Below are 25,796 nucleotides of genomic sequence, written 5' to 3' on the forward strand. Positions count from 1 at the left end.
AAACACTTCAAATTAGTCCCACTAGGCCAGAGTTATAGCTACCTAAAGCTATATGTGGCTAGCAGAGTCAACTAGCTAACTTCATATTCTTCTTCATCTTGGTCTACATATTTCTAAACACAAGCAAAAGAAGTTTCATTATATTAATTTTTTAAAAAGAAAAAATGAAAGTGGAGTTTTTAAAGAGGTTTTTCAAGGGTTTCCAGAGGTTTAAAGCAGGCATCCCCAAACTGCGGCCCTACAGATGTTTTGGCCTACAACTCCCATGATCCCTAGCTAACAGGACCAGTGGTCAGGGATGATGGGAATTGTAGTCCAAAACATCTGGAGGGCCGAAGTTTGGGGATGCCTGGTTTAGAGGGTGTTTGCAGGCTTTTTAGACAGTGTTTCAAATATATGCATTTCACATAAATGCACGATGCCTCAGAACACAACTCCCCACATAAACTGGGAGTTGCCTGTATTGAGAATGCAGTATTATTTGCCTTATCTATTTGAGTTTAGTCTCAATTGATAGGTGATCTGAATGGATTTCCTAAGCAGGGATTTTCTAGATAATTTAAGCAATGCAAGTGTGCCACTGAGAATACACAGTGGGATATTATTGTTAGAACTAAAACCTGATTTTGTAACTTCTCAAAGGGGCTCCGTGTGTTTAAAAAACTGACAGCCAGCAAACTCATTTGCAGCACTTTAATTGTAGCATGGATGTTCCTTCATTGTCAGAATTAATTTGTTTGTGCATTTCCACATTTGATTCAATGTCGTGGAGATACTCTCCCAGATGATGGCTGAGGCAGCCTGAATTTTGCAAGCTGAACGTCATAATCCACAAAGGTATATGATGTATAATCATGGTGCTGCAGATTCTTGTAGGTAGACGTGTCAAATGTTTCTGGAGCAGTTTCAACTGGCGGCTCGGCCTCTATGAGGAGAAAATATACTTGTGAAATCAGAGATAAAATAAACACGACATTATTTCTGACCGAGTCAGATTTCATGGAGATTTCTCAGACTGTCACTGGAAACAGCAGCTAACCACTGATATTTTATGAGAAATAAAAAATATACTTGAATTTTAGCATGTAGCAATCAATGCCTTAAGTTACATAAAATAAAAAGTACACATCTAGCTGCAACTGATTTTGCGAAGGTTAGTTTCTTTCTTTTAATATTCTCAGTCAGGAAAACTAATGCCAAGATTCAAAACAGGAGCATGTGCGTGTGAGACTATCCCACACATGCAATTCAAGCTTCATTGTTGATTTGTATCACAACCATTCTCACTGTTAAGAGTGTCTTTCTCTGGCAGCAGAAGTGCTGCTGTGAAAAACAAGAAAGCACAGCTCATACTACTACTAATTAATAATAATAATAATAATAATAATAATAATAATAATAATAATACCTTGCCCATCTGGCTGGGTTTCCCCAGCCATTCTGGGCAGCTCACAGCACTGGTCTCCTCTGCACATCATGTTCGGTTTTGGGATCAAGGGCTCAATGGTTGAATTTTTGCAGATTTTGAAACTACTCCACCATTTTCTACTTACAATGGAGTATTCAAAATCAAAGAGTTTGCTTTTGAACCTAAATCTAATTAAAACTTTATGAAATTTATATTAAAAAGATGCTTGCCTTTCGCCTCCCTCAGAGGAGTATTTAGCTCTCTATTAAGTTCACAAAATCCATAAGATGTTCGTCCTTCAATAAACTTCTACAAAAACATTACACCATGAAACACAAGACTGGTGCTCCTTTAGCTGTAACATAAAAATTCCTAAGGAAGGACCTCCCAAATTGAGAAATTGAAGACTATTAGGACCACAACTAGTTTATATGACTTGATATTTTACTCAACGTTGCATTCTCAGTCATCTGCCTTTAACAATGAGCAATGTATATTTTTAGATCATTATTTTTATTTTTATTTTAAGATATACAGAGTCCCCTCTATGCTCTGTATTATGCCTTGGTCGGTAGGTGGAGGACATAGAAAATAGAAACAGCAGAAAAGCTTGCACCTAGTGTTAGAGAGGCAAAAGATTTTGTGCATAGCCAAGCACTTGATTGACAATGGGAAAACTCAGCATATGTTGCAGCCTCTTCCTCTGAAATCAATAGGACTTTAAAATGTTTATGCCCTGTATAGAAACCCACACCATATTTGGCTTTTAGTTACACTGACATCAGCATGAAGTGGTTCCACTAACTTCCACTGAATTACAACTTGACAATTAAATACGGCCTGCTTTAAGGTTTCATGTTTCACCAACCTCCCCTTCCTCCACGCTTAATTGCAGTTATCTCAATTTTTCCTGGGCTACAACCAAGTAGAAATGAAAGGCTCAAAGCATTCTCAGTGTATCGTCTCGACAATGCTTCTTCTATGTCACCACTGCCCTCTGCTGGATACACAGAAGCCCAAGCATGTGGGAAGCTTCACAATAATGGTGTGTGAAGGATGTGAGGGCTGTGACATCGGTCACCCCATTGATCGCCAGGGTTGATTCGGCTGATCTGGTTGGCTAGGAGGGTGTCCCCTCCCTCCCAAAACTGTGCGCTCGGTGGAAGAGGACGACCATCCCAGATAGGAGTGTACCGTTCTTCGGTCAAGGGTATACGATAGCTGCGCTCCCCTGCTACAACCTCCAAACAAGCTCAAAGTCCACAATAATGGTGTGTGTAAAATTAGCACTCAATTAAATAGTTTCTTCCAGTAGGCTTCCTTACTTTTCATGCCATGTAGAAGTCACCTTTCAACTGGCTTGAGTATTATTTTCTCTGCCTTGTAGAGTGACAAATTATTGGGGAGAAATTGTTTTAGTTAAAAAAAAGATTTTTAAAGAACAAGATGAGTGTTCTACAGAATACAAGACAGAGAGAGAGAGAGGAAGGACATAATGAAGAACATGGTTTGAATGGGTGAATTTATCCAGTCTTGAACATATTTGGGGGGGGGGAGGGGAGAGAGAGAGAAGAACCGATTTCTTGTTAGGTTTCGGTGTGTTTTGAGACCAAAGGGACTTCCTCCTAGTCTACAAACACTACAAGACCAAATGTGTACGGGAGTTCCGATAGCAGAGATATATTACTAGGGGAGAACATGTGAGAAAGGCATGTGCTGTGAATGTCCCTTGTTGCTAATGCTGGTTTCCAAAGCAATATCTTTGGTAGCCTGAAGGCAAGAGCGTCTCCATCATTCCTCTAGTGCCAAAGCTAACTTTTGTTCCTTGTGATCGCATCAGCACAGCAGAGCCGGCTTATGCATCTTCTACAAGAGAACTGTGAAAGAAGGAAATAGACAAGAGTCAAGAGTACTGGAGGAACAGACAGTCCCAGCAGAAAATCAGCTGTTAAGCCTGAGGGCAAGCGCTGGGCAGAAAGAGAAAGAGACTGCAAAATAGATTGCTCAATAGCCTCATTGTGCTTCTAGCAAAAGGGGGCCAAAATTCCGATTTTGATAAGGCAGCCTATTTGCACTCAGCTCATTTTGGCTTTGAAGGACCTCCCTTCCTTTTATTACCTTTTAAGTATTTCAGATGGTTACAATCATTGGTACAGAAGAATGCTGTGAAAACACGTATGTACTGCTTTCTCCCACCAACAGTCTAAAAGCCAAGGAGGAGAATCAAAGAAAAGAAGAACTAGGCAAAGAACGCATCAGCAAAGCAGAAAAGTCTGCAAAAACAACGGCATTAAGCTCTAGGAAAGAGCAGAAGAGATTCCAGAATGTTTTCAATAATGTCAGTACTCAAGAGCACAAGATATTTGCTCATAAGCAGCCCTCAGCCCCAACAGCACGTCAGTGTGGAACAAACAAGATAAAGTGATACCCTGTATAGTGCTTTGTTGTTCAGTCTGAACTCCTGCTTCCAGGGCAATCTCCTCCTTCACTGTGGTTTCTGCCGCTGGCACTCTGCCATCCAAAACCTCTCCTTGTGGCACAGCAGCACTTCTTCCTTGCATGTCAGTCTTTTGTGCCTCCTTTGCCACACTTCCCCCCTGTCTTGGCAAAGTCAGATTTTGAGCTGCATTTTGTTGAGGCACTGACTGAGTTCTAGACAATATACTTGAAGTTGCTCCAGGGGGAGATGCTTCAGGGAGAGATTCCTCCAGCTGCTTAGCTTTGTCTGCCGGCCTCTGACTCTCTGCAACTTTTGTTCCAACGTTTGTGCTCTTTAAATGAGCTTCTTCGTGTCTTCGGTTTGTGGCAGACTTTGACAAATCTGACCATAACAATTTGTCACCGGCTGTTGTCTGATGCACCTCCTTTTGATGCACGGGGATTTCTGTGAATCCAGGACTATAAGGGAGCTTCTCAGCTGCTTTGCCTTTGACCTGCTCTTGGGGAAAGTGTTTTTCACTTGTTATCTTTGCTTTCTTCGTTCTATCACCAGAAGAGGGGGGATCTCGACTTGGAAATGATACTTTGGTTTTTATGGTATCTTTGAAGGCGGAATCTTCCTCATCAGAATCAGAGCTAGAATCTGACTCAGAGCTTGAGGAAGAGGATTTCTCTTCATCTCCCTTCTTCTTCTTCTCCAAGCCTGCTGTTGAGGAAACAACAGACTGTCCCTCAAGACAAGGAAGCTTTGCTCTCTGAGGAAATTTTACCACAGTTTTCTTAGCCAAGTGTTTCCTCAGATCTTCATCTTTTAATTTTACAGCAGCATCAGGCTTAGTGTTAATTATGATCTCACCTTTATCTGCAAATTGTGGAAAAGAGGAGACAGCTTTTAAACGACATTCAACTGTTGTTTTCACACACTCCTTTGGTGCCAATTACATCTACAAAATGGCAAAGAACAATATCATTTTGGAACAGACCCATTAATATGGAATTCTACTTAATAGTCGTGAAGTTATCGGGTATAAACACCAGTCTAGAAGCTCAGTTTCCATTACACACTGCATTTCATATAAAAATGTCAAAAAGTGTCCTTTGCTTGCAGAAGTCTCTCACAGGAACATGAAGATTATTTCCTCCTCTTTGTGCCACGCTGCCTGTGAACATCATTTTATCAGAAACGCTCTGTTCCAATTTCTGAAATGTGGATGAAAACACTTTCCTATCTTCTCGAGTGCATTGGGAAGAGCACACTTAGCAGTGTGAAGAGTATATTTAGCACTGCAGTATCTAAGTACCTCAACTACATTCAACACATTTTGTGAGACATTTATTCAAACAAACTTTCAACAGCAGCAATATAATCTGTTGGGAGTGCGATCTGATCCTCCTATTTTATGGTTTTACATGGAAAAGAAAACATTTGCCTTTTTCAGTATTTGTTTGTTATGCAGAATGCATATTTTGCCTTTCAGTAGTGCTTCCTAGAGTAGGACCTTCCCTTGTACTCAACATTCAGAAGCATTCTGCCTTTATACACAAGTTTAACCACCATTTATAGACCTATCCTACAGCAATTAATCTATTCTTGTTAAAAGCCACCATCAGTATTTCTTGTGGCAGCGAATAGCATACATTGGTTATATGGCAACCTCTCTTGTTCACTATTAGAAATACTCATCAATGAAAAAGATGTAGTGCTTATGCAAGACCTTAAGGAGACAGAAGGAAGATTTACTGGCCAAGGCTCCCCCGATATGTTTTGCAGACTTCATGATCTAGGAAGTGCACCCAAGATTCCTTGAAGAAAAGGGGAGGACCACATTTTCTTTTGACTCCTCTGTAATATGCTGGGTGTATTTCCTTGATTTGTTACCAGTTGTCTGAGCACCAATTAATCACAGAAGGTAGTATTTTGGAATCACTTAAGTATGTGATCATAATGCAGGGAATCAGTATGTTTGGATCTTAGGAATAGTAAAATTAATTCTATTCTAAGTTGTTCTCGCACCAAGAGCACTTAACAGAAACCTTAGCAGAGAGTGCCAAAAGACATTAAATAAGCAAGACAGCATAAAACTAAGCCATGGTAGTATACATGCTATGAAGTTCAGACAGCTAAGAAATAATGAAATCATCAACATGGAAATGAAAACTGACCATCATTAAAGACTGGGAAAAACAGGACATTACTGTATTTAAAAGCATGGTAGCAGAATTATTCATTTTCAGATTATTGATAAGTGAAGTTAGTGTTGAGAAAATTAATTAGGGACTGAACAAAACTTGTAACTTAAAAGTCAATGGCCACATTGCAGCTACTTTCTAAGTAGCAACATTGAGAGCACCACAGTTCTCCACACTTAATTCTTGCACCCACACATACTCCTCAAGTGCTACTGAATTTGCTCCAGCTGAAGAATTATCATTGTCATTGATAACCAGACTGATTTATTGTAAAGTGGTTTTCAAAGAGCTTTTAAGGATGCAAAGGATGGTATGAATAACAAAGGTGCTTACACTCCCGTCAGAGGAAAATACTAGATACCAAACTAGCATTTTCAATTCCACTAGCATCAGAAAAGCAACATCTGCGTAATTCCATGAATGACACTCACGAGAAATTGTTTTCCTTCTTCAGTGCAAAAGAACAAGTATACTGCACACTCTTCAATCTAGAATATGCAGACTACTCCACCACAGCATGAGGAGCCCCAGGGAAAAACCAGGATGTGTTTTTCCCCCTGTGTCAGTTTTTACAGGTCACTCTAACAAATTTGAGGAACCAGGAATAATAAAAGGTGTAATAATTCCTTTCAAGGAGGCAAGACAGGGAGTTTACAGCCCAAATACATGTACATTTAACAGGACAAGAGTAAATTTTTAAGAGTGTTAAAAGAAGAAAGATACATGTCAATGGTTTGTTGCACTTTCCAAACTCTAAATACTCTTTTGTATGTTAAGATACCCTAGTAATTACAAGTTAATAGTTATAACAGAGTCTGCAAGAACAGAAAGTTTAGCCAAGCACAGCTACTAAAAAAACCAAAGATTACACAAATAAGCTTGGATTGTGTGTGGACCCTGCCGTTTGTATGGAAGCAGTCTAAATTCAGTGGGCAGTAACATACAACAAGGAAAATGTGTTAAAAAGCTTAAATATACTGGGTCAAAGAGAATCAAACTAAGGTAATTGAATTTCCCTAAAGTAACATTTAAGAATGGCAGATGAGACTACAGTGGTACCAATACCCTTCTCAAATTGCAGAATAGAAAGTGATTTTGCTACTGTTGGTCAATTTGAGTTCACTATGCACGGAGAATTCCATCAGCAACTGCTAATAAACAATCAAGGAACCCAATAGTAGGGATTTTCCAACCAAATGTGTAAGTTTTATATGTATATATTCTGAAACCTATTTTAATGGTTTAAAGGTTTCACATCTTACCGTGTTCAATAAAACAAGCCCACTCATGTATTTCACAAACAACCATGTGTCATTATTCTCATACGTTGTCTCCATCTTCCCTAAGAAAAACACTGCTGAGGGACTCCCAACATTTTGACCATAACCTTACATTTATTGGAGCTGGTAATGCTGTTAAATATTCCCCTGAAATGATACAGGTGAGGCATGTGATGAAAATTTACTGCAAATAAATAAAAATCCAATGAACTCCTGGGAATGGGATTGATGTAGTGAGAAATGTGAACTTCATCGGGTTGGCTTATTTCCTTGTGCTCTGCTTTCCTGTCTTCCATTTGTTAGACATCATTAAACTCTACAACAGAGATGAACCTAGCCCTCCTGGAGCTGTTGGACTCCCAACTCCCATCCGTCTCAGCTAGCAGAGTAACCCTGTTCTAATGGCTAATTATAGAAAACGTACCCCCCCCTTAAAATATCTGCCTTCTGTCTATTATACTGAAATTGTTAAATGGAGTTTAATAGGTTGACAGCTGCAAGTATTGCTGCTTTGAATGTTTTAATCCAGGCATGGCCAAACTTGGCCCTCCAGATGTTTTGGGACTACAACTCCCATCATCCCTAGCTAAGAGGACCCGTGGTAAGGGATGATGGGAACTGTAGTCCCAAAACATCTGGAGGGCCAAGTTTGGCCATGCCTGTAAATTAATCTCTTAAAAGTTCTTAGAATAATCCAATTATTTTAGAAATAAACCTTGATATTTCAGGTGAACAACCTGTGGCATGCAATCTTTAAAAGTTGCTTTACAAGTCCTCCACAGAATACCTAGAATACAGTAATAACCACTAGATACAATTTTAAAAGTCTGAATCTTAACATTCTGCAGACTATTAAAACTAACAATAGTTGATCAATATTGTTACAAAATGTTATGCAAACCATCTTATAACTTGCATAATTAACAAAAGAGAAAAGGTACCTTACTTTTTTTGGAGACTTCCTTAGCATCCCCTGGTTTGGTGCAGAGAGAAACAGCAGGAGGTACACTTCGAAGCCCCCATGCTTGCAACTTAAAAGTCTGTAAGGATTAGAAAGAAGTAGAAAATCTGTAATACCCGGTAATTAGAAAGACACTTGATTTAATAATGTCATTTATAATTACCCAGGCTACAAAAAGTATAAAGCACGATGTAGACAAATATGACTAAAAATTAGGCATATATGTACAGCAGTTGTGATAAAACAGACCACTCACTCCCTGCAATTCCTTCCAGAGCATAAACTGTGCAAAGTAAGAAAACTATGAAATCTGAAACGTTGTCTTAACTAACAAAAGGCTATGTTGCTACATTTGTACCAACATTTGTACCAACAACTATTCACACAGAACATGCACAAACTTTTAGAAATATAAAAAGACACCCTTACTCTCAAACAAATATTTGTACTTCAGGTCCTAGGCATATATATCAAATGCTTATGCATACCTAGTTTTTTCCAGCTTCACTTAAAGGGACATAAGCTTGGTACAAGTAAATGGACTTTACTTTCAAATAAGGGTTTTGACACAGCTCTGTGCAGATGAAACAGGTACAGTGCATATAAATGTTTATTATTATTATATCTGGAAATGGTTACGGATGCCTTGCAATTAAGTGGAATGTTAAAACTTGGTGCTAGCACACTGAAGTGTGCTTCTTTCTCCTGCTCCAAATACAGAACTGATTGATAAGTGAATGTGATGTACAATTTGGGGTGCGGGTGGGAGAGAATGAAGACAACAACAATATACACCTTCTGCATCATTGTAGAATATTACATTAATGTAGGTTAACATCTAATAAAGCCACCATGCCTTTTGCCTGGGCTGTAAGCAACTTTATTATACCAGTGAAGAAATTATTGGTAGTCCAAATGTCTAAAAGTGGCAAGTATGTCACTAAAGAAATACTCACTGCAGAATTTATAGCCTTAAACAACTAGAAGATTTAAAGCTTGCATCACAACAACCTATAGTTTCTAGCACCTGTTAAACAGGAATATGAACACAGGCTAACCATGTCAGTACTTGCACTACTATTATTTGGTTTGTTGACTGCTTGTTACTCGAAGGTCTCCAAGTGACCTACAACTCTGCTATAACAAATATGTTATACCATAAAACAGAACAACCAGCAACAACCCCCATAATAGCCACAGGAAGCTTTGGCAGCATACTAATAACAAGCAATATCATCTTAGTCTGTCAAAAGCCTGGGACAAAAGCTAAGCCTTTGCCTGGTGCCAAAAAGATGTCACTTAGCCTCCCTCAGAAGGGGACCAGCAGAAGAGCCTCAAAGATCTATGGGTTTCTTGTATTGGGAGAGGCATTCCAGAAGATACTGGAGTCCAGATCAGGAAAGAGCTTTATAGATAAAAACCATCACTTTGAATTGGGTTTGGAAGGATGCAGGCAGCTAGCAAATTTGGAACAGAATTGGTGTTATATTATCTGTTCTTATAGACAAATTCATGGCTATGTTCTCTCTGAATAGCAGTTGCTTTGAATCACAAATGGGCAGAATGTTGTTGTGCTCATGTCCAACTTGCAGGCTTCCCTCAGGATTCTGGACTATAGCTGTGCCACTGGCTTGATCCAGTGGGCATGTCTTCTTGTTGTTGTTGTTTAGTCGTGTCCGACTCTTCATGACCCCATGGACCATAGCACACCAGGCACTCCTGTCTTGCACTGCCTCCCGCAGTTTGGTCAAACTCATGTTGGTAGCTTCGAGAACACTGCCCAACCATCTCGTCCTCTGTCGTCCCCTTCTCCTTGTGCCCTCAATCTTTCCCAACATCAGGGTCTTTTCCAGGGAGTCTTCTCTTCTCATGATGTGGCCAAAGTATTGTAGCCTCAGCTTCACGATCTGTCCTTCCAGTGAGCACTCAGGGCTGATTTCCTTCATGTTGCCTCAAATCCATCACCAGTTGGGCAGGCACATTCTGAACTAACTCAAGCTCTGAACATTTTCAAAGGCAGCCCCACATAAAGCATACTGCAGTAATCCAGACTTCAGGTTACCAGAGTATAGATTACTGTAGCCAAGTTATTCCTATTGGATAGGTTTGCAGATACGGCACTAGCCTAAGCTGATAGAAGGAACTCCATGTGGCGGTGTGTGTGTGCAGGTCCCACCAAGGCCTCTTGGGAAGTTTAAGATTTAAGGTTATAAAAGCAAGAGCACATAGTCACATGCTCTGGCTTTGCAACCAGAGACCCTTTACCTACATATGCCAGGCTGAATTTGAGATGTTTTGGATGCAAACGTGGATGCAAACGTCACCTCTGAGTGACAGCCTCCTCCTTTCACTATCAGTAAAAATGCATGATAGCGTGAGAAGCCAAAATCAAAGACGCAGCTAAGAGTTTCCCCATGAAGTTACAGCTAAAACCCTACTGGCATCATCTTAGGAGTAAGTCCCACTGAAATCAGCAAAACGTACTGCCAAGTAAGCATGCACTGACTCAAGCAGCACAACCCGGAAACGTCAGGTCAAATCCTGACACACACTGTTATAATAATCCACGGGCACAAACATTATAAACGCCACTGTGGCGACGGAGCGGCCAGCCCGAAAGCGCCTCTCGGATCTTCACCCTCGGTTACCTTGAGCACGGCAGTACGGCCGCAGGAGATTAGCAGAAACGTCGCCATTTCGGCGTCCCACCCAACCCCGTCCCTGCTGCAACCTCCGCCCAGGAGGACAAAGGTCCCGCCTCCGCGCTATCTTGCTCCGCCCACATTTCCTGCAGCATCCAATGAGCAGCGCCCTATGGAGGCTCTTGTGGCTGAGTAACGGCGAGGGAGAGGTGGGGCTTCTCGTACCTCAACTGGGGAGGAGGGGCCTTTGGATGTCCTTTTCAATGAGCCCCGCAGTGACGTCACCAGCCGGCGACGACTGTGTGGTTTCCCCCACGCGGGTCTGTTGTCGGGCATGGAGGCTACTGACCCCGCTGGGGTTGCGGGTTCTTCCCCGGGGCTGGCGGTCTGCGGAGACCTGATGGTGGTCACCGGTGGAGCCAAGCTCTTGGCGGCCCTTTACAAAGAGCCTGGGTGAGTGAAAGCGGGCTGAGGAGCTGCTCTTCAGCCTCTTCTAGCCTCGGTCTCCCGTCGTCTTGTCTAGATCTCTGCTGAGACTGCAGCCCTAACCGCATTTACCATTGAACTTACTCTGAGTAGGCACGGCTAAGATTCCGTTGTAAGGCAGCGACTGTGTGAGAAGGTTTGTGGTTGGTTTTTTTAACGGAGTGTGTAAAGCGGTAACCGCGTTCACCCTTTAATTCTGATCAGTTACTTCAAAGCTGCCCCCCCTTTTATACTCACAGTGGGTCAGGATCAATAACCGGTGGCAGTGTGCACACAGTATCACCAGGCAGCTGGTCAGTGTGCATAATGCTGAACAGCTTAGAAAAGTTGAGTGGAAATAGGCTGAATTGCACAAATAAAATGCTGGTCGGATGAAGAGGGTGGACAGCTTTTCCCCAGCCTTATAGGTTTAGGATGATTGAATTTACATGTTTCTTCCTGCTAAAAAGGTTCCAAAATAGGTAATGCTTTCAGGAGTAAGAGTAATCAGAGTGTGCATGTTCTCTGCTTCTTATTTTCTGCACATTATCTGCTTTGGAGAATGTATTACCCACTGCTCTTCTGAAAATATGATCACTTGGGTTTCAAGATATTATATAATTAGCTGCTTTATTTTGAATCAGCTACTCCAGGTAAACAGTGTATTGTCAGTGTTGACAATAGGTCTCCAGTCCTATTGTTTTCTACCTTCCCATGGTTACCGTACTACCTGATCCCTCTTAATACAGGGATTCTATAACTGAACCATGAAATGGGTAAACCAATTTAACTCAATGGGATATACTTCTGAGTAGACATGTATAAGGCTATGCTATAAGGAAGCTCTGTATCAGTCTCTGGCCAATAAATAATAGACCATTTAATTATACTGTACATTTACCGTACAGTATAGAGGTGCTGACATCTGTGGTAATAATGCAGAAGTTTGGAAAAAACCGTGTAAAAGATACTTTTCACAAAAGATTCTAAAACCTCTCTGCGTTTTCTGCCCTAGTATTTTCCAAGTCTATATGTTCCAAGTCTATAAAATGAAACGGAAAACCTCATTAATTTTGAAATTTTACTTTTTAAAAAGGCATGATAAGTAAGATGTGACACAATTGGTGCTATGCTTATTGGAAAATACTGATCTGACATAATTATATAATTTCCAGGAATGATGATATTTTCATTTATGACTGTTCCACAGCAAGAGAGAAGCTTCAACAGAATCAAGGGTAGGACTGTTTAAAATTCCCTTAATCTGAAGTAGAAAATCCATTTATTCAGCAACTCTGTTGAATATGACATTTACATCTCTTAGAGTTCTGGTTGTTTGTGGCTGAAAATAAATGTTGCCACTACCACCAGTGTCACGTAAAATACAAAAACAAATTGAGGAATACAAACTACTTATATGCAGTAGTGCAGCTAAGTGATTCTAGACCTTGGACTCAATAGTCAGGTATGGGATGGGGTTTTAAATGGTCATGTGTTTTTCTTCAGTTGTGAACTGCATAATTTAACATTTCTCCCTTCCACCACCATTCCACACTTTACAAGTGTTTCCACATCCCTGATCAGTTAGAGAAAAAATACCAAGCAAAAAACTCTTTGACTAACCTAATAATAAAAAGTGTGCTGGGCATGTGCAGTTTGCCATTTTTTAAAAAACTCTGTTAAATCATAGCACCTACACAGATAAAATGGTGCTGGCTTCTGCTGCCCTGATGCTCAGTGCATTTACCTGGGAATAAGTACTGGTACTGTTCTGCTATTTTAAAAGTAAAAATAGTACAGTGAATATCTGCAACCATGTATATTCCTGACTGGCTGCCTCCTAGCCATAAAATGTTTTTTAAAAATAAGAAGGAAGGTCTTTTTGCTGCTACCTTATCATCTGCCACTCTCTTAAGTGGTCGTTTGGGGGTGGGCTATAGAAATCTCTATTTCGACCGTGAGCTCTGCCTTCACCATTGTTTATAGGAAAGGATTTGGTGTGTAAAGTTAATTAAAAATCTGAACTTACTTAATTAAAAATCTGAACTTACACTAGTGGAAGGAAGGATACCCTCTGAAATAATAGAAAACATAATTCCATAAAGTATCCATTGACTTAATGGTACAGATACTCTAGTAAATAAACACATGTTGTATTGATAAAACCCACTAAATAGCAATTCCTGTTCTTAGCAGTTTGAGGTAACTGGGTGCAAAACGTCTACGTCTTGAATATTTTTTTCCCTTTCTTGTTGTTTTTAGAGATGACGGAAAGTCAGCTGGTGAAGCAAGTAACGATATCCTTGCCTGCACGTTTTCTTCATCAGGAACCTACTTTGCTCTGACTGATGACAACAAACGACTGATCCTTTTTCGTACGAAACCGTCTTGGGAATGTCTGAGTGTAAGGTATGAAAAGGAAGGCACTTCAGGAGAAATATTTGTACCCAAATATTAATAAGAGCTGTTTTAAAACAAACCTCTTTACATTTCTTGATCATTTTCTGTAACTGATCAGATATGTTTAACTTTACTGATAGAAACTTTACTGATAGAAAAGTTACCAGTTATTGGTGTCCTTCACTTCCTCTAGTGCAGGGATGGGCAACCTATGTTGTTTGGTCAAAGTCACTCAGATCTCCCTTGTCCAAGTCTAAAACTCTGTCATTACACCTCACCTAGTTCTTTTTTCAGTTCACAAAAGGCTTAAGTTAAATTGGTGGTTAAATTTTGGAATGTTTTTAAGAGAGTAAATAAAATCTGGTTTTAGCCTGCTGTGCTTTATCTTTATGCTGGTTTTAGCTGCCTTCTATTTGTTTGCTTGGTTGTAATTATTTTATTTTATGTGTTTATTGTAAGCCACTGAGAATTAAAGCTGAAGAACAGGCTCGTAACATAAGTTAGTAACTTTATTGCACTACATTGCAAGTTGTTTTTGAAACTCAGGTGATTTCACAATCACTTTGTTCTTTGTCATGAAAATCCTCACTAAAATGTGCAAGATTTCACAGGTACCCGATCATGAATTCTCTATATTGTGACTTTATACATGATATCCATTCTGTAATTCAGATAAAAGGGGCCCCCACCTCCCAACCAATTTATTTGGTGTCAGAAGTTTATTTATTTATTTTTTAAAAATGTTTCTATACTTCCTTTCAGCTCTAAAAAGAGCCCACATTATGGGTGAAGGTGTCAACTTATATTCATGTAAAAGGGACAAAGCAAAGGAGTCCTTTTTTTGCTATTCCAGTGTGTGGTGATGGGATTAAGAGTAGGGTTAAAGTGGGGTTAAGATTAAGGTCAGGTTAAGAGTGATCATAAATGAATGAATGAATGAATTTTATTCCTAGGATTTAGAACTGTGCTACACGCATACCCTTTTACCCCTTCCAGAAAAACCGAAAGGCAGGCTTTCTAAAATTCTGTAGCTGCAGTGCCTTATTTCCTCTGGCTACCAATAACCTTTTTCAGATACTTATTAGTAAGGAGTCAATTCATATAGATTTGTTCTGGTCTAAAATTTGTGACATGATCAAAACATATTGTTCATTTCTTTCAGTTTCTGCATATCTTCATGCAAATAATGTGGCCATTACATCTCTGGGAAAATGCCTTCCTGGCCCCAAATTTAGCAATCAGAATGTGATGTGCAAACATAATTTAGCTATAAAGGCTAACCTTCCAAAGAGGAAGTTTTGACCCTGTTTGTGTCGATTCTTCTTTCCAGGTCTGTCGTTAGAAGATGTACTTCCCTGATTATAACAGCAGCAGAAGATAAGATACTAGTTGCTGACAAATCAGGTGATGTCTATTCGTACTCAACAACAGAGCCTGAAAATGCAGGAACAATTGAACTTGGTCACTTGTCTCTTCTGTTGGATGTGGTGTGTATGCAATTCATGGCTCAATACCGTCTTTGTTTATTTAAAGAAGAGTCCCAAGCGTAAATATACAGCCCAGTCCTAAGCATGTTCATTTTAAATTAATTTCCCCCAGAATTCATTGGGTCTGCACAGTTACAGTGGAGAAAGCTCAGTGAACTCAACAAAACTATTTTCAACATAAACGTGTGTTCTGTGTTTGACTATTCCTTTATATTGTTTTGTGAACCACCCGGAAGACTTGGTTTGAATGGGTTTGAATAGTATAAAAATGTTTAAGATATCTAAAATAAGTTTGGGTTGTAAGCCTTTTGTTAAATATGAAGTTTCAGCTAGTTCCTTTGAAAACAATGAATGATAGTCAACTAAGTTTTACTCAGAGTAATCCCATTAAAATTAAGGGACCTAAGTTAGTTGTGTTCATTATTTTGAATGTGTCTGCTCTGAGCAAAACTAGATAGATAACCAGATTATTATCATCTTTGGTTATCACTTATTTAAAACTTATCCAGCTTTTGCTTGTGTCATAAATTTAACCAACATTTTTATGTTTTGTGTGGCAGGATTGTCAAGAACCCCTAGTTTTACTGCCTGCAGTGAGTAAGGGCATCTTCAGGGGACTCTTACTCACTTCAGGAGACCTTGTAATTTGGAAGAAAATGTAGTTCTTTCTGTGTGTCACAGTGTATTACAAATAAGCACAGACAAGTGTGACTAAACAGGCCAGCAAAATGTTCAAGACTGGTAACTTTTGTAGACTTTTTTCCAAGTCTTGTCAATCCGAAAACAAAGAGATCAGAAACCAAACTGGTAGGTGTGTACTTATTTTCCATATGTGTCTGCATGCCACAAAGCCTCATGGGCTGTTTCATGGTGACCTGTGTTGTGTCATTAGGCGCTGAGTCCCGATGACCAGTATATCCTAACCGCTGACCGTGATGAGAAGATACGAGTTAGTTTGACTAGAGCACCACATAACATTGTGTCCTTCTGCCTGGGACACAGAGAGTAAGTGCAGTTGTAGAAAGCCTGCAACGTGAGGGAAAGGGAAGAGTGCCCTGTTTATAAGGATGGGGGGAGACGGGAGGTAGGAAGACATATTTTAAGCTCAATGCTACACAGCAAGCTAGCCAATGTGCCCTGCCGATCTTGATGGACCATGACTCCCACAATCCCTATTGGCCATGTGTGCTGGGGTTCATGGGATTGGCTGGAGGGCACCACAATGGCTACTCTTAAGCCTGTCTGAGAAGATTGTAGATTCCCCCTAACCCACACTAAGAGTTTCAAGAAGAGCCTGGACAGGTCGTCGGCAATTGCTCTCTAAGCCCAAAGAGTTGGTCTGGATGAGATGCTGCATCCCTTGTAGCTCTTGATTCTGTCAGGTAAGGACAACATTAGGAGTTGAGCTCCCACTTACACAAGCTCACGCAGTGCGGCCTTTCCAACTCTCTATTAATCAAAATTCATGTCAGGTGGCTTTCATTACTGAGTACATTTGGATACTGCACTACAATCTTCCCCTGTCCCAGAAAACTCTTTATAATGCGCTGCTCTGGCACTTTTTCATCGTTTGGGTTTTCCTCTTTCTAATCTATTTTCTAAACAGTGATACTGGTAGTTAATTGGTTAGTGTACATTTTTCCTGTCCTAAAAGATAACATAGTGTAGAGCCTTCTGTTGCTAGGGTTTCACCTCACACTTTATTACTTTTTGCTTGCGTTAGAAGTGTACACCACAAACATTGAACTTTTATTTATTTTTCCCCCTCCTAGATTTGTCAGCAAAATATTTGTAATACCAAACTATCCAGAACTTCTCTTATCAGCTTCTGGGGTATGTATGTTGTGTGAGGCATTTTACATCTGGAATTTTAGTAGGCTGCTTACACATTTTCCTCCCTTGCTGGGACTAAAATACTTCCTTTTCTCAACACTTTTCTGGAACGGGAGCATCCTTTAGGGAGGTGAGGAGGAAGTTACCAACTTTTCTAAGTGCTTTCTTAGGATCATCTAATCCTAATTGCCATAGTAAGGGAATGTAAAATGTAACTACAATGAATGTTCACAGAACACTGCTGCATTTTTGTGTTGGGTGGTTTTGCCATTTAAAGTTGAATGTATTTAAGAATAGGCCTTTTTCACTTCGTAGAGTAGGACTGAGGAGCCTGTGATCTGCCACATGGGTGCCCGACTACAACTCCCATTCTTTTATTTTTATTATCACTATTGCATTTCTGTCCCATATTTTCCTCTAAGGAAGTAGCATAAATGGTTCTCTTCCCACTTTTATCTTTCCAACAATCCTGTGGCATTGACCCTGGATCAGTCATTGTCTCTCAAGTCAGTGAGCTTCATGACTGAGTGAGAATTTAAAGCCTGGCTCTTTGATCATCCCTGACCATTGATCGTGCTGATAGGAGCTGTGGCCCAACAACATCTGAGGGGCCTCAGGTTTCCTATTCTGTTAAGAATATGTGCATACATGTATGGTTGTCTTCTTGACAGAAGTGGTGTTAATCAGCCTCTCTCTCTTGAACTGTACCCCCTTCCCCAGGACTGTACATTGAGGCTCTGGGAATACAAAAGTGGGAAGGAAGTGCACTGCTGTCATCTGAATAGTTTGAGTACATCTGAGGCTCCCCCAAATGAGAAGGTAAGGTTCTGTGAACATGTGAATCTCTCCCTCTCTCTGTGTGTGTGTGTGTTTGCATCTTTCCAGGCAAACTTGCTTTCAAACTGGTATGTGTAGGTGAGGTGAGAGTAAGTTTTAAATTACAGAAAACCTAATCTCAGAATGACAAGGAGGGCTTTTTGTAGTTCTGCAACACAATGTGTAAAGCATCACAAAAACATTTTGGCCACCTTTCTCCCCAAGGTTACATTGAGAATAAAACCACTGGGCTGCTCTGAAACGCTGTTGGTCTGGAGTGAAATAGCTTTGGGAGTTTGCAGATTTACATATTTTTTAAAAACGCTTCAGAATCTATTTCATCTTCCATTTAATTGTCAACTTTTTTTTTTACTTGAATTGCTTTGAATTGATGATATGAAGTAGGCGGTTTTGTGTCTACATGAACACACATTGCAACCTTACATGCTAAAATCGCATATCTCTCTTCCTAAGGGGCATGTGGGCTGGTGCTCCAAGGGCAGCAATTACATCCAGAGGTGGAGGTGGAGTTATAATGTGGGAGGAAGGCAGGCACCCAACCCATTAGATCAAACTGTGGCTTCCTGTAGGTCATCATCCAGCATTAAGTATCCAAGAAAAGAGAACCAAACATGCAAACAAAAATCACAGGCAAAAAATAAACAGAGAACTAATTTTGAGAATATTACAGTTTTCTTTTTTTTTAACCTCACACAAGTATAAGGTTAGATTATCCCAGCATAATAATATCTAGGAAAGCCGGGCGAACCCTGAATTCCACCCTGAGAACTTCCAGTCTAGCTAAGGCAGGTAATTATTTTGGCTATAGGCTTCCCTTATTTGTTGCACTGGTGCTGGGTGTTAGAGACAACTTTTTGTTCTCCCCCCCCCCACTTTTGCACACTAGCATTTAACATATGCTCACGGGCACCTTCAGTCTTGCAGATTCATTCTTCCCTTTCACCTGCCTGCCTTTGATTCAGGACAAGAATGTGGAAGGGGGCTGGGCAGTTTGTCTGTGGTGTGCAACTCTCGCTGCGAATAGTACTGCATTCTGCTTTAGATTAAGACTTTAGTCCTCGGGCATTCAGAATAATTTTGGGGGACTCAAACCGGGGTGGGGAGCATGACTCCTGGCCTCACCTCCTCTCCCAACAGTTATTCTCTACAGGAGAACTGTACATAGTTCCTAGTTGTGGGAAGGATTCTAACCACGTTCAACTAAATCCAGTTAGAAGCGCCCCCCCCTCCCCGGATCTTCATGCTCAACTTGGAAAGGAGAAGAGAGGGCTGAGATACGCAAACTCCCTATCCAGTTTGAGTATGGACCTGGACCTTTGAACACCTGAAGAAGGCTTTTGAATTTGACATGAAGGCTTTCTCTTTGTTACCTTTGTTTCTCTCCCCCCCCCCCCCCCAGAAATTCTCTTGCCTGTGCAGTTCTAATCTCATCTCCTTTTCCCTCCTCAGAAATATGCAGTCTCCAGGACGGCCTATTGTTGTGAAGGAAATTACATTGCCATTTTATATGACTGGTAAGAGGAAAAGAATATCTAAAATTACTGTGGAAGCAACACCCAAATTACATAATTTCATTATTAGGCATGTCAGATATCTTTTGCTTTAAAATTACCGTGGAAGCAGCGTGGTCATGGCCTTCGAGAATGTGGATTTTTCTTTCTTCATGATAATGATATTTTGCTTCAATAATATTAAGCCCGTCTGAATTAACATAGTAAAATGAAGTTTGTTTTGGTAGATGCTCCCATCACTACATTACCTTTGTTGTATCCATGGCATGTTTGGAAATCTTTCCTTAGAACATGGGCAGTTCTCCTGCATCTATCTGAGATGTTTGCTGCCATGAACTGGACATTCTTGTTGGTCAGGAAGAACCACAAAGGGGACCTTAGACAATTGCTTATAGGCAATGTCTATGGCACCCCTATGACAGGGATGGGAAATCTTTGGCTCTCCAGATGTTGTTGGAATCCAGCTCCCATCAGCCCTAGATCAGAGATGATGGGAGATGTAGTCCAGCAACATCTGGAGCCCCACAGATTCCCCATCCCTGAGGTGATCATATTACATGCATTGGCCAAGACCGGAAGGAATCTGTATATTTAAGCCTTATGTGAAATTCAGGGCAAATCAACAATCATTTTACACAAGGTCTCTAAGAGTTTTGATTGACACATTATAGTTTTTACCTGCTAGGCAATCTTGGCATGCAAAATTTGCTCTGTGACAATGATAGCCCTAATCATTATTGATCATTTCTGAAAAGTCTTCCCACAGTTTCCATCTTCCAGCTTGACCCCGAGGCTCAGAAACTCATTCACAAACAGAACATCCCCTTGATCTGCAAAGGCTGGGCCATTGCATTTGAAGAAACGGGGCGGCTCTGGATTCTGCAGGAGGACATGCAAACACCTCTTCTGTTCTATCAACCTGTGAATGGACAGTGGCAGGTGAGAGGAGCTTTCTGGTTACAGCTGGGCTTCCCCTACTATAAAGGTAAAGGGGCACCTGACCATCAGGTCCAGTTGTGTCCGACTCTGGGGTTGTGGCGCTCATCTCGCTCTGTAGGCCGAGGGATCCAGCGTTTGTCCGCAGACAGCTTCCAGGGCTATGGTGTCTGGCAAATAACTTTGGGATACTCATACAGGAAAAGAGCATTGAAATGGAGCTGGCTTGGGAGTCAATTATTTAATATCTGTGCACATTAGGCTAGGTAGCACTGGCTGAATCCATTTGGCAACATCCTTTAACAGTGTTACCAGTTTTTAATAAACACACTCAAGCTTGAGAAGAACATGGTGCAGCTATGGTTGCCCAATCAAATAGCATGTAAATAGCATGTTTCTTTTTTATTTTTATTTTTCATGCTGGTCAGCAGCCTAAGGCACAGTGCCAGAGCTCAGCCTGGTGATCAAGGCAACAGTGACATAGGGCTACTTTGGTTTCTTTATCTAAAAAAAAAACCCGAGTGGAATGCCTGTTCCTTCTTTTGTTTTTCAGTTTCTCTTTGTGAAAAGATTGGGGGGGGGAACCACACACACACACTGTTTGGGGGCAAATCATAGAAGATTTTGGGAGCGCTGTGCCCAGAACATGGTTTCCTGTATGAGAATCGATGTGCTTAATATAGGGATTTCAAGAGGTTTCCTTCTTTCCTTTTTTCCAGTCTTCTACTGAAGAGAGAGGGTTGGTTAAAATGTCAAAGTGCATCCGTGACAACTGGGCAGCGTTTGAAGGTAAGGCGGTTGAGTATAAAGGCCAAGAAGACACCGTTTAAAGTGGGTGTCAGGGTAGGATTTGAGGAGGGTGCATCTCACAGCATTCATAAAAAGTAACTTTTTAGATTTAACTGCATAAGAGCCATGTCTCTTTGAAGAGGCTTGGTTCTGAGAGTGGAATTTCATGGAAGTTCACCCATCCCTGCTGTCAGCTGAGATTTGGTATGGTGGGCAAGCTTTTGGAGTAATTATGTGAGGGAGAATGGGGGGGGTGTAAAGGGTTTTAGCCAGGGTGCTATTATTATTATTATTATCATTATTATCATTATTTATTTATTTATTTATTTCTATGCCACCCTTCATCTGAGGATCACAAGCTGGTTTACAATACAGAAATACAAAAATACATATAACAGCAAAGAACAAAAACAGTAACACCCCCCCCCCCCAGTTTAAATGGCCATAGATTGTTTTAATTGGCCAAAGGCCAATTTTAACACAGTTTGAAAGTTAATCAGGAATTCCCAAGTTGAGAAAATCTGTAATGATGAGCAAGCACCCCCCAACTTGCCACCCACTACAGAAATTTGCAATTTATAGCAATTTGTCTTACACCAACTGCTTGGTCCAATAGGCCTAAGCACTTGGACTGAGTGTACATTCCCAGAATCCTTTGCAACAGGGTGGGGGTCATGTGGCAAAGATGCTAAGGTTCCTCAGCATTGTGGAAAAGATTTCCCTGAAGGTAGAAAGTACTATACTTTGGTAGCTGGCTCATTTTTGGTTTTTGTTACATGCTGCCTTGAGCTGTTAAGGTCAGGTGAGATGAAAAAAATCCAGCTAATCGATAGTACCCACAAAAGAACCATTGAATAATGTGAGAACACAGCAAAATAATTTTCCTAGATCTCAAATTATAGTTCCATGCAGAGATCCTAAGTGTATCAGCAGCTGGGGGAAAGGGGCTAATAAGATTACAGTGATTATTGCAGCTAATTAGCATAAGGGAGCTTGATAGTTGAGTCCTGTTCCAGATGCTTAATTAGTGTCTTTACCCCTATAGAAAAGGTAGTTATCTTTTTACTGTCAAAATGTTAATAGCTCTCTGCCCCCTCCCCAACTTTAATAGTCCTTCAGCAGACGATCACAATTTCTCTTCTGTTGTGAGATGGTAGAGGAATATTTAAACCTTGAATGCATTATTGTTGGGGGGGAAATCTAGCACAGCCTTAACGTTGTCCAGTGAAGTGAAAAGGCTAATAGATATGTAGATGTTTTTGATTATCTTCTCTACTGATCCAGAGCAGCTTCTCTTATAACACATTTGATATCAGTGGGGGTAATGGGCAGTGTACTAATTAATGTCATTTAAAAAAAAACAACCACGATCACAGTTCAAGGCAGAAAGCCAGGACCATGGCCTGATCTAACAAAGCAATTTTTTTTTACTTTCTTAGTATTTGTAGTTGCCTATTTTCTCCTTCTCAAAGCACCCAGTGCCACTTTAGTACTCATATTGGCTTATTGTTGGTTGTACAAATGCAGATTTTTAAGGTTTTAAGTCTCCTCTATTGACTTGCACAGAAAACAGACCCTCAGTGCGTGGAAAACATATGCCTATGAGCCTGTTCCAATTCTCTCTTCTACAGGCTCCGTTGGCAAAGAAAGTTGCTACCAAAATCTCTACAAGGCTTCTTTTGATAACATGGCCATTTACCTCCAAAAGAAAGAAGAGAGACTTCAGCAGCAGAAGAGTAAGAGAAAGGACCCACAGCATGAATCAAATGGGCAGACAAAGAAACTCAAAACATGAGCAGCATCCTTGTTCAGTGCAAAATTTGGTTGTGACTTGCAATGCATTGGAAGAAGCTGGTATGAGAACTACGGAATCACTTGGCACACTGAAGAACAAGCTGGCTTGATATTTTCCACAAAGTGCAAATATTCACACGACTAGCCTTATTATGGTGACACTTCCTAACTTGTCAGTGATAAATATGTCCTCTGCAAACTCTAGCTGCTTGCCTTGACTGTCAGCGTAGATACCATTGGGTGATGACATCGTGATGCATGGCGAGGAAGGGGACACACTGCAAAACGTGCTCCTCCAAGCTGAAAGCCTTTCTTGGTTCTGCTTTCGTACATGTGCCACATAAGCCATAGTGTGTGTCAGAACCCTCTGTCAAGTACAGGCCCCTAAAGCTCACTCAGCAATGCCTACCTTACGTCCTTCAGTCCTCCTCTGTCCAGAAAGAAGGTGGAGAGCAGGAATGGATGGAGGAGGAGGTTTCCAGTCACTTCACAAGTCAATGGTGGTCGCTCCATGCTGCCCTGTTCCCCAGCGGGGTCTGGGGAGCTCACTGCATCCCACTGTGCCACGCAACCCTGGAGTTTAGCCTCCCCTTCCTGTTGGAAGCAATCCCTTTGACTATTCTAGTTACTAGCTAAGGATGTACATTACCAAAGCCAAAATATCCTTGGGTAATTCTCAGAGGTCACCTTTCATGGGGTGACTTCATTGTGCAACAAATCATAAATGTGGAGTCCCTGCATAACCACAGTTCTGCAGTGCATTTAAACTGGTGGAAACACAATATCTTCATAGTGAAGTTAATGAATTGCATTATAGTGTTGGGACGTGGTTGGCACTGTGGTCTAAACCACTAAGCCTCTTGGGCTTGCTGATTGGAAGGTTGGCGGTTCGAATCCCCGCGACAGGGTGAGCTCCCATTGTCCCAGCTCCTGCCAACCTAGCAGTTCAAAAGCACGCTAGTGCAAGTAGATAAATAGGTACCGCTGCATCAGGAGGGTAAACTACGTTTCCAGGCGCTCTGACACTCGTCACGGTCCTCTGTGCGCCAGTAGCGGTTTATAGTCATGCTGGCCATATGACTCAGAGAACTGTCTGTGGACAAACGCTGGCTCCCTCGGCCTGAAAGCGAGCAACCCCATAGTCGCTTTTGACTGGATTTAACCATCCAGGGCTCATTTACCATTACCTTTTACCTTACTTTGTAGTGTAAGATGAGTGTAGTGACTTACTGGACCAAAAGTGGGATTCCATTGCTGGAGTTGTCCTTTGACAATGGGGCGATTTTCTCTAGAAGGAATCTGTCTGATAGCTGGATGGGTGGGTTTGTTTGTTTGTTTTTCGAACTAAATTAAGGCAACCTTTTTACTATGGGAAAAAGTATCCATACTTTTGAGATGTGATTTAGACTGCAAGTTGCCAGCTTGAGTGTCTTTTTTATATATAATAATAATACAAAGTTAAAGGATTTTATTTCATAGATTCTGTTTTAGAATGTGAGAGGCACTGAAGTGTTCTGATACAGTATATACCATATTGGCATACAAGTGGCATATCACTGAATGAATAATATACTGTAAACAAGCCGTAAAATGTGGCAGCCGCATTCTGTCGCCAAGAAGACTCTGCCTGTTCATCTCAGCTGTTTCAAGTTATTCAGAATTCCATTTCATAAAGTTGAGACAGTTACAGGTAGTGATTGCCCCAGCTACTTTTGAATGGCATTTCTCATCAGGAGGCCTGTTGAGAACGAACCTGGGAACTGCACATAGAACAATCAAGGAAAAGACGAAAGAAAAGGCTGTAGGTTTGATGAGGCTCCTACTGGCAATATCTAATGGGGCAGGGTTTCCAGACCTGGATCAAAGCAATTGCACAAGTGGTTATGTGCATGCAGCATATCATTGCGGTGCCTTTTCTCGAGCAGTAAATTATTGCCTTCCACGGTGCTTCTGAAACCAAAGGGAATTTTGATGTTTGTAATGTTCACAGAATCTAAACCCCCACAGGACATGCGCAGCTCCTGGTTTGGAGCCATCCAAGTGCTTGAGGTAGATTCTGCACTCAACTTGCAATTGTTACACAAAGCTTGTCTACACAAACAGTGTTGGACCTTAGCCTGTTAAGTTTTCCCTAAGTTTCAAGCAGCATCTTAAGCAGAGGTGAATGAGAGCTGTGGACTGCCAGCACCATTACTGAGCTGATTAATCATTGACCTCAATAGGATTATTTTCTGGTTTATGAATATTCCTGGTAATTTAATGCAGTGTTTATCAACCTGAAAGTTGACAATGATGGAGACAGATCCACTTCACTAGGGAGGGCGTTCTTCAAATGGGAAACGATTACTGAAAAGGCCCGGTCATAGGTCACTGCCAACTGGGTTGTCCTTGGTAATGGCACCACCAGCCACGCCTTACCTGCAGATCATAGAGTCTGAGTTGGCTTTTCTGGTCTTAAGTTCAGTTCTCCACATTCCCACATCAGTTTATGATTTTCTTTAAAAAGCCTCATGAAAGTCCAACATTTCAGTGTGAATTTCTCCAAATATACGCTGTTTGGGATGTGTATGTTTTGCCTCACATACACATGTTTGCAAAGCAATTTCCCCAAATATAGTGCATTTTTGTATGTTATTTTCATTAACGTATGCACGCTTCCTAAATCTGTTCTGCAGTTTCCCTCAACCCTCCAGAGGGGGTGTGGAAAATGGACAAGTTGCATTACATAAATGGAAACCCTTGAGCTAACGGAACTACCTGTACTTTGTTGAGGAACGCCCACAACAGTGATTTAACCTGTGAACTTTTAAAGTAACAGCTGGGT

The 25,796-nt window shown here is 40.9% G+C and overlaps 2 protein-coding genes across 3 annotated transcripts; one reads left to right on the top strand and one right to left on the bottom strand.

Annotated features, from left to right (window-relative positions):
* Nucleotides 1–679: 679 nt before the first annotated feature.
* NDUFV3 (NADH:ubiquinone oxidoreductase subunit V3) lies at nt 680–11,009 on the bottom strand. Of its 2 annotated transcripts, none has more exons than XM_035116167.3 (4): nt 10,927–11,009; nt 8,264–8,357; nt 3,837–4,709; nt 680–925 (listed from the first exon to the last, which is right to left on the bottom strand). In XM_035116167.3, the coding sequence occupies exons 1-4, from the start codon at nt 10,972–10,974 to the stop codon at nt 759–761; spliced, it is 1,182 nt and encodes a 393-aa protein (XP_034972058.3). In that variant the 5' UTR covers nt 10,975–11,009; the 3' UTR covers nt 680–758. The 2 variants fall into 2 exon arrangements, with proteins under 2 accessions (XP_034972058.3, XP_088523994.1); XM_088667868.1 differs by lacking the exon at nt 680–925 and adding an exon at nt 3,065–3,285.
* A 201-nt stretch (nt 11,010–11,210) lies between these two features.
* Nucleotides 11,211–24,563, top strand: WDR4 (WDR4 tRNA N7-guanosine methyltransferase non-catalytic subunit). Its single transcript, XM_035116179.3, has 11 exons — nt 11,211–11,373; nt 12,561–12,623; nt 13,648–13,794; nt 15,116–15,272; nt 16,165–16,277; nt 17,045–17,105; nt 17,826–17,924; nt 19,392–19,456; nt 20,209–20,392; nt 21,109–21,178; nt 22,810–24,563. Exons 1-11 carry the CDS (start codon nt 11,255–11,257, stop codon nt 22,971–22,973), a joined length of 1,242 nt encoding a protein of 413 aa, XP_034972070.2. The 5' UTR covers nt 11,211–11,254; the 3' UTR covers nt 22,974–24,563.
* The last annotated feature ends 1,233 nt before the right edge of the window (nt 24,564–25,796 follow it).

The sequence above is a fragment of the Zootoca vivipara genome, chromosome 4 (assembly GCF_965207765.1).
Source record: "Zootoca vivipara chromosome 4, rZooViv2.hap1.1, whole genome shotgun sequence".
NCBI classification, from domain to species: domain Eukaryota; kingdom Metazoa; phylum Chordata; class Lepidosauria; order Squamata; family Lacertidae; genus Zootoca; species Zootoca vivipara.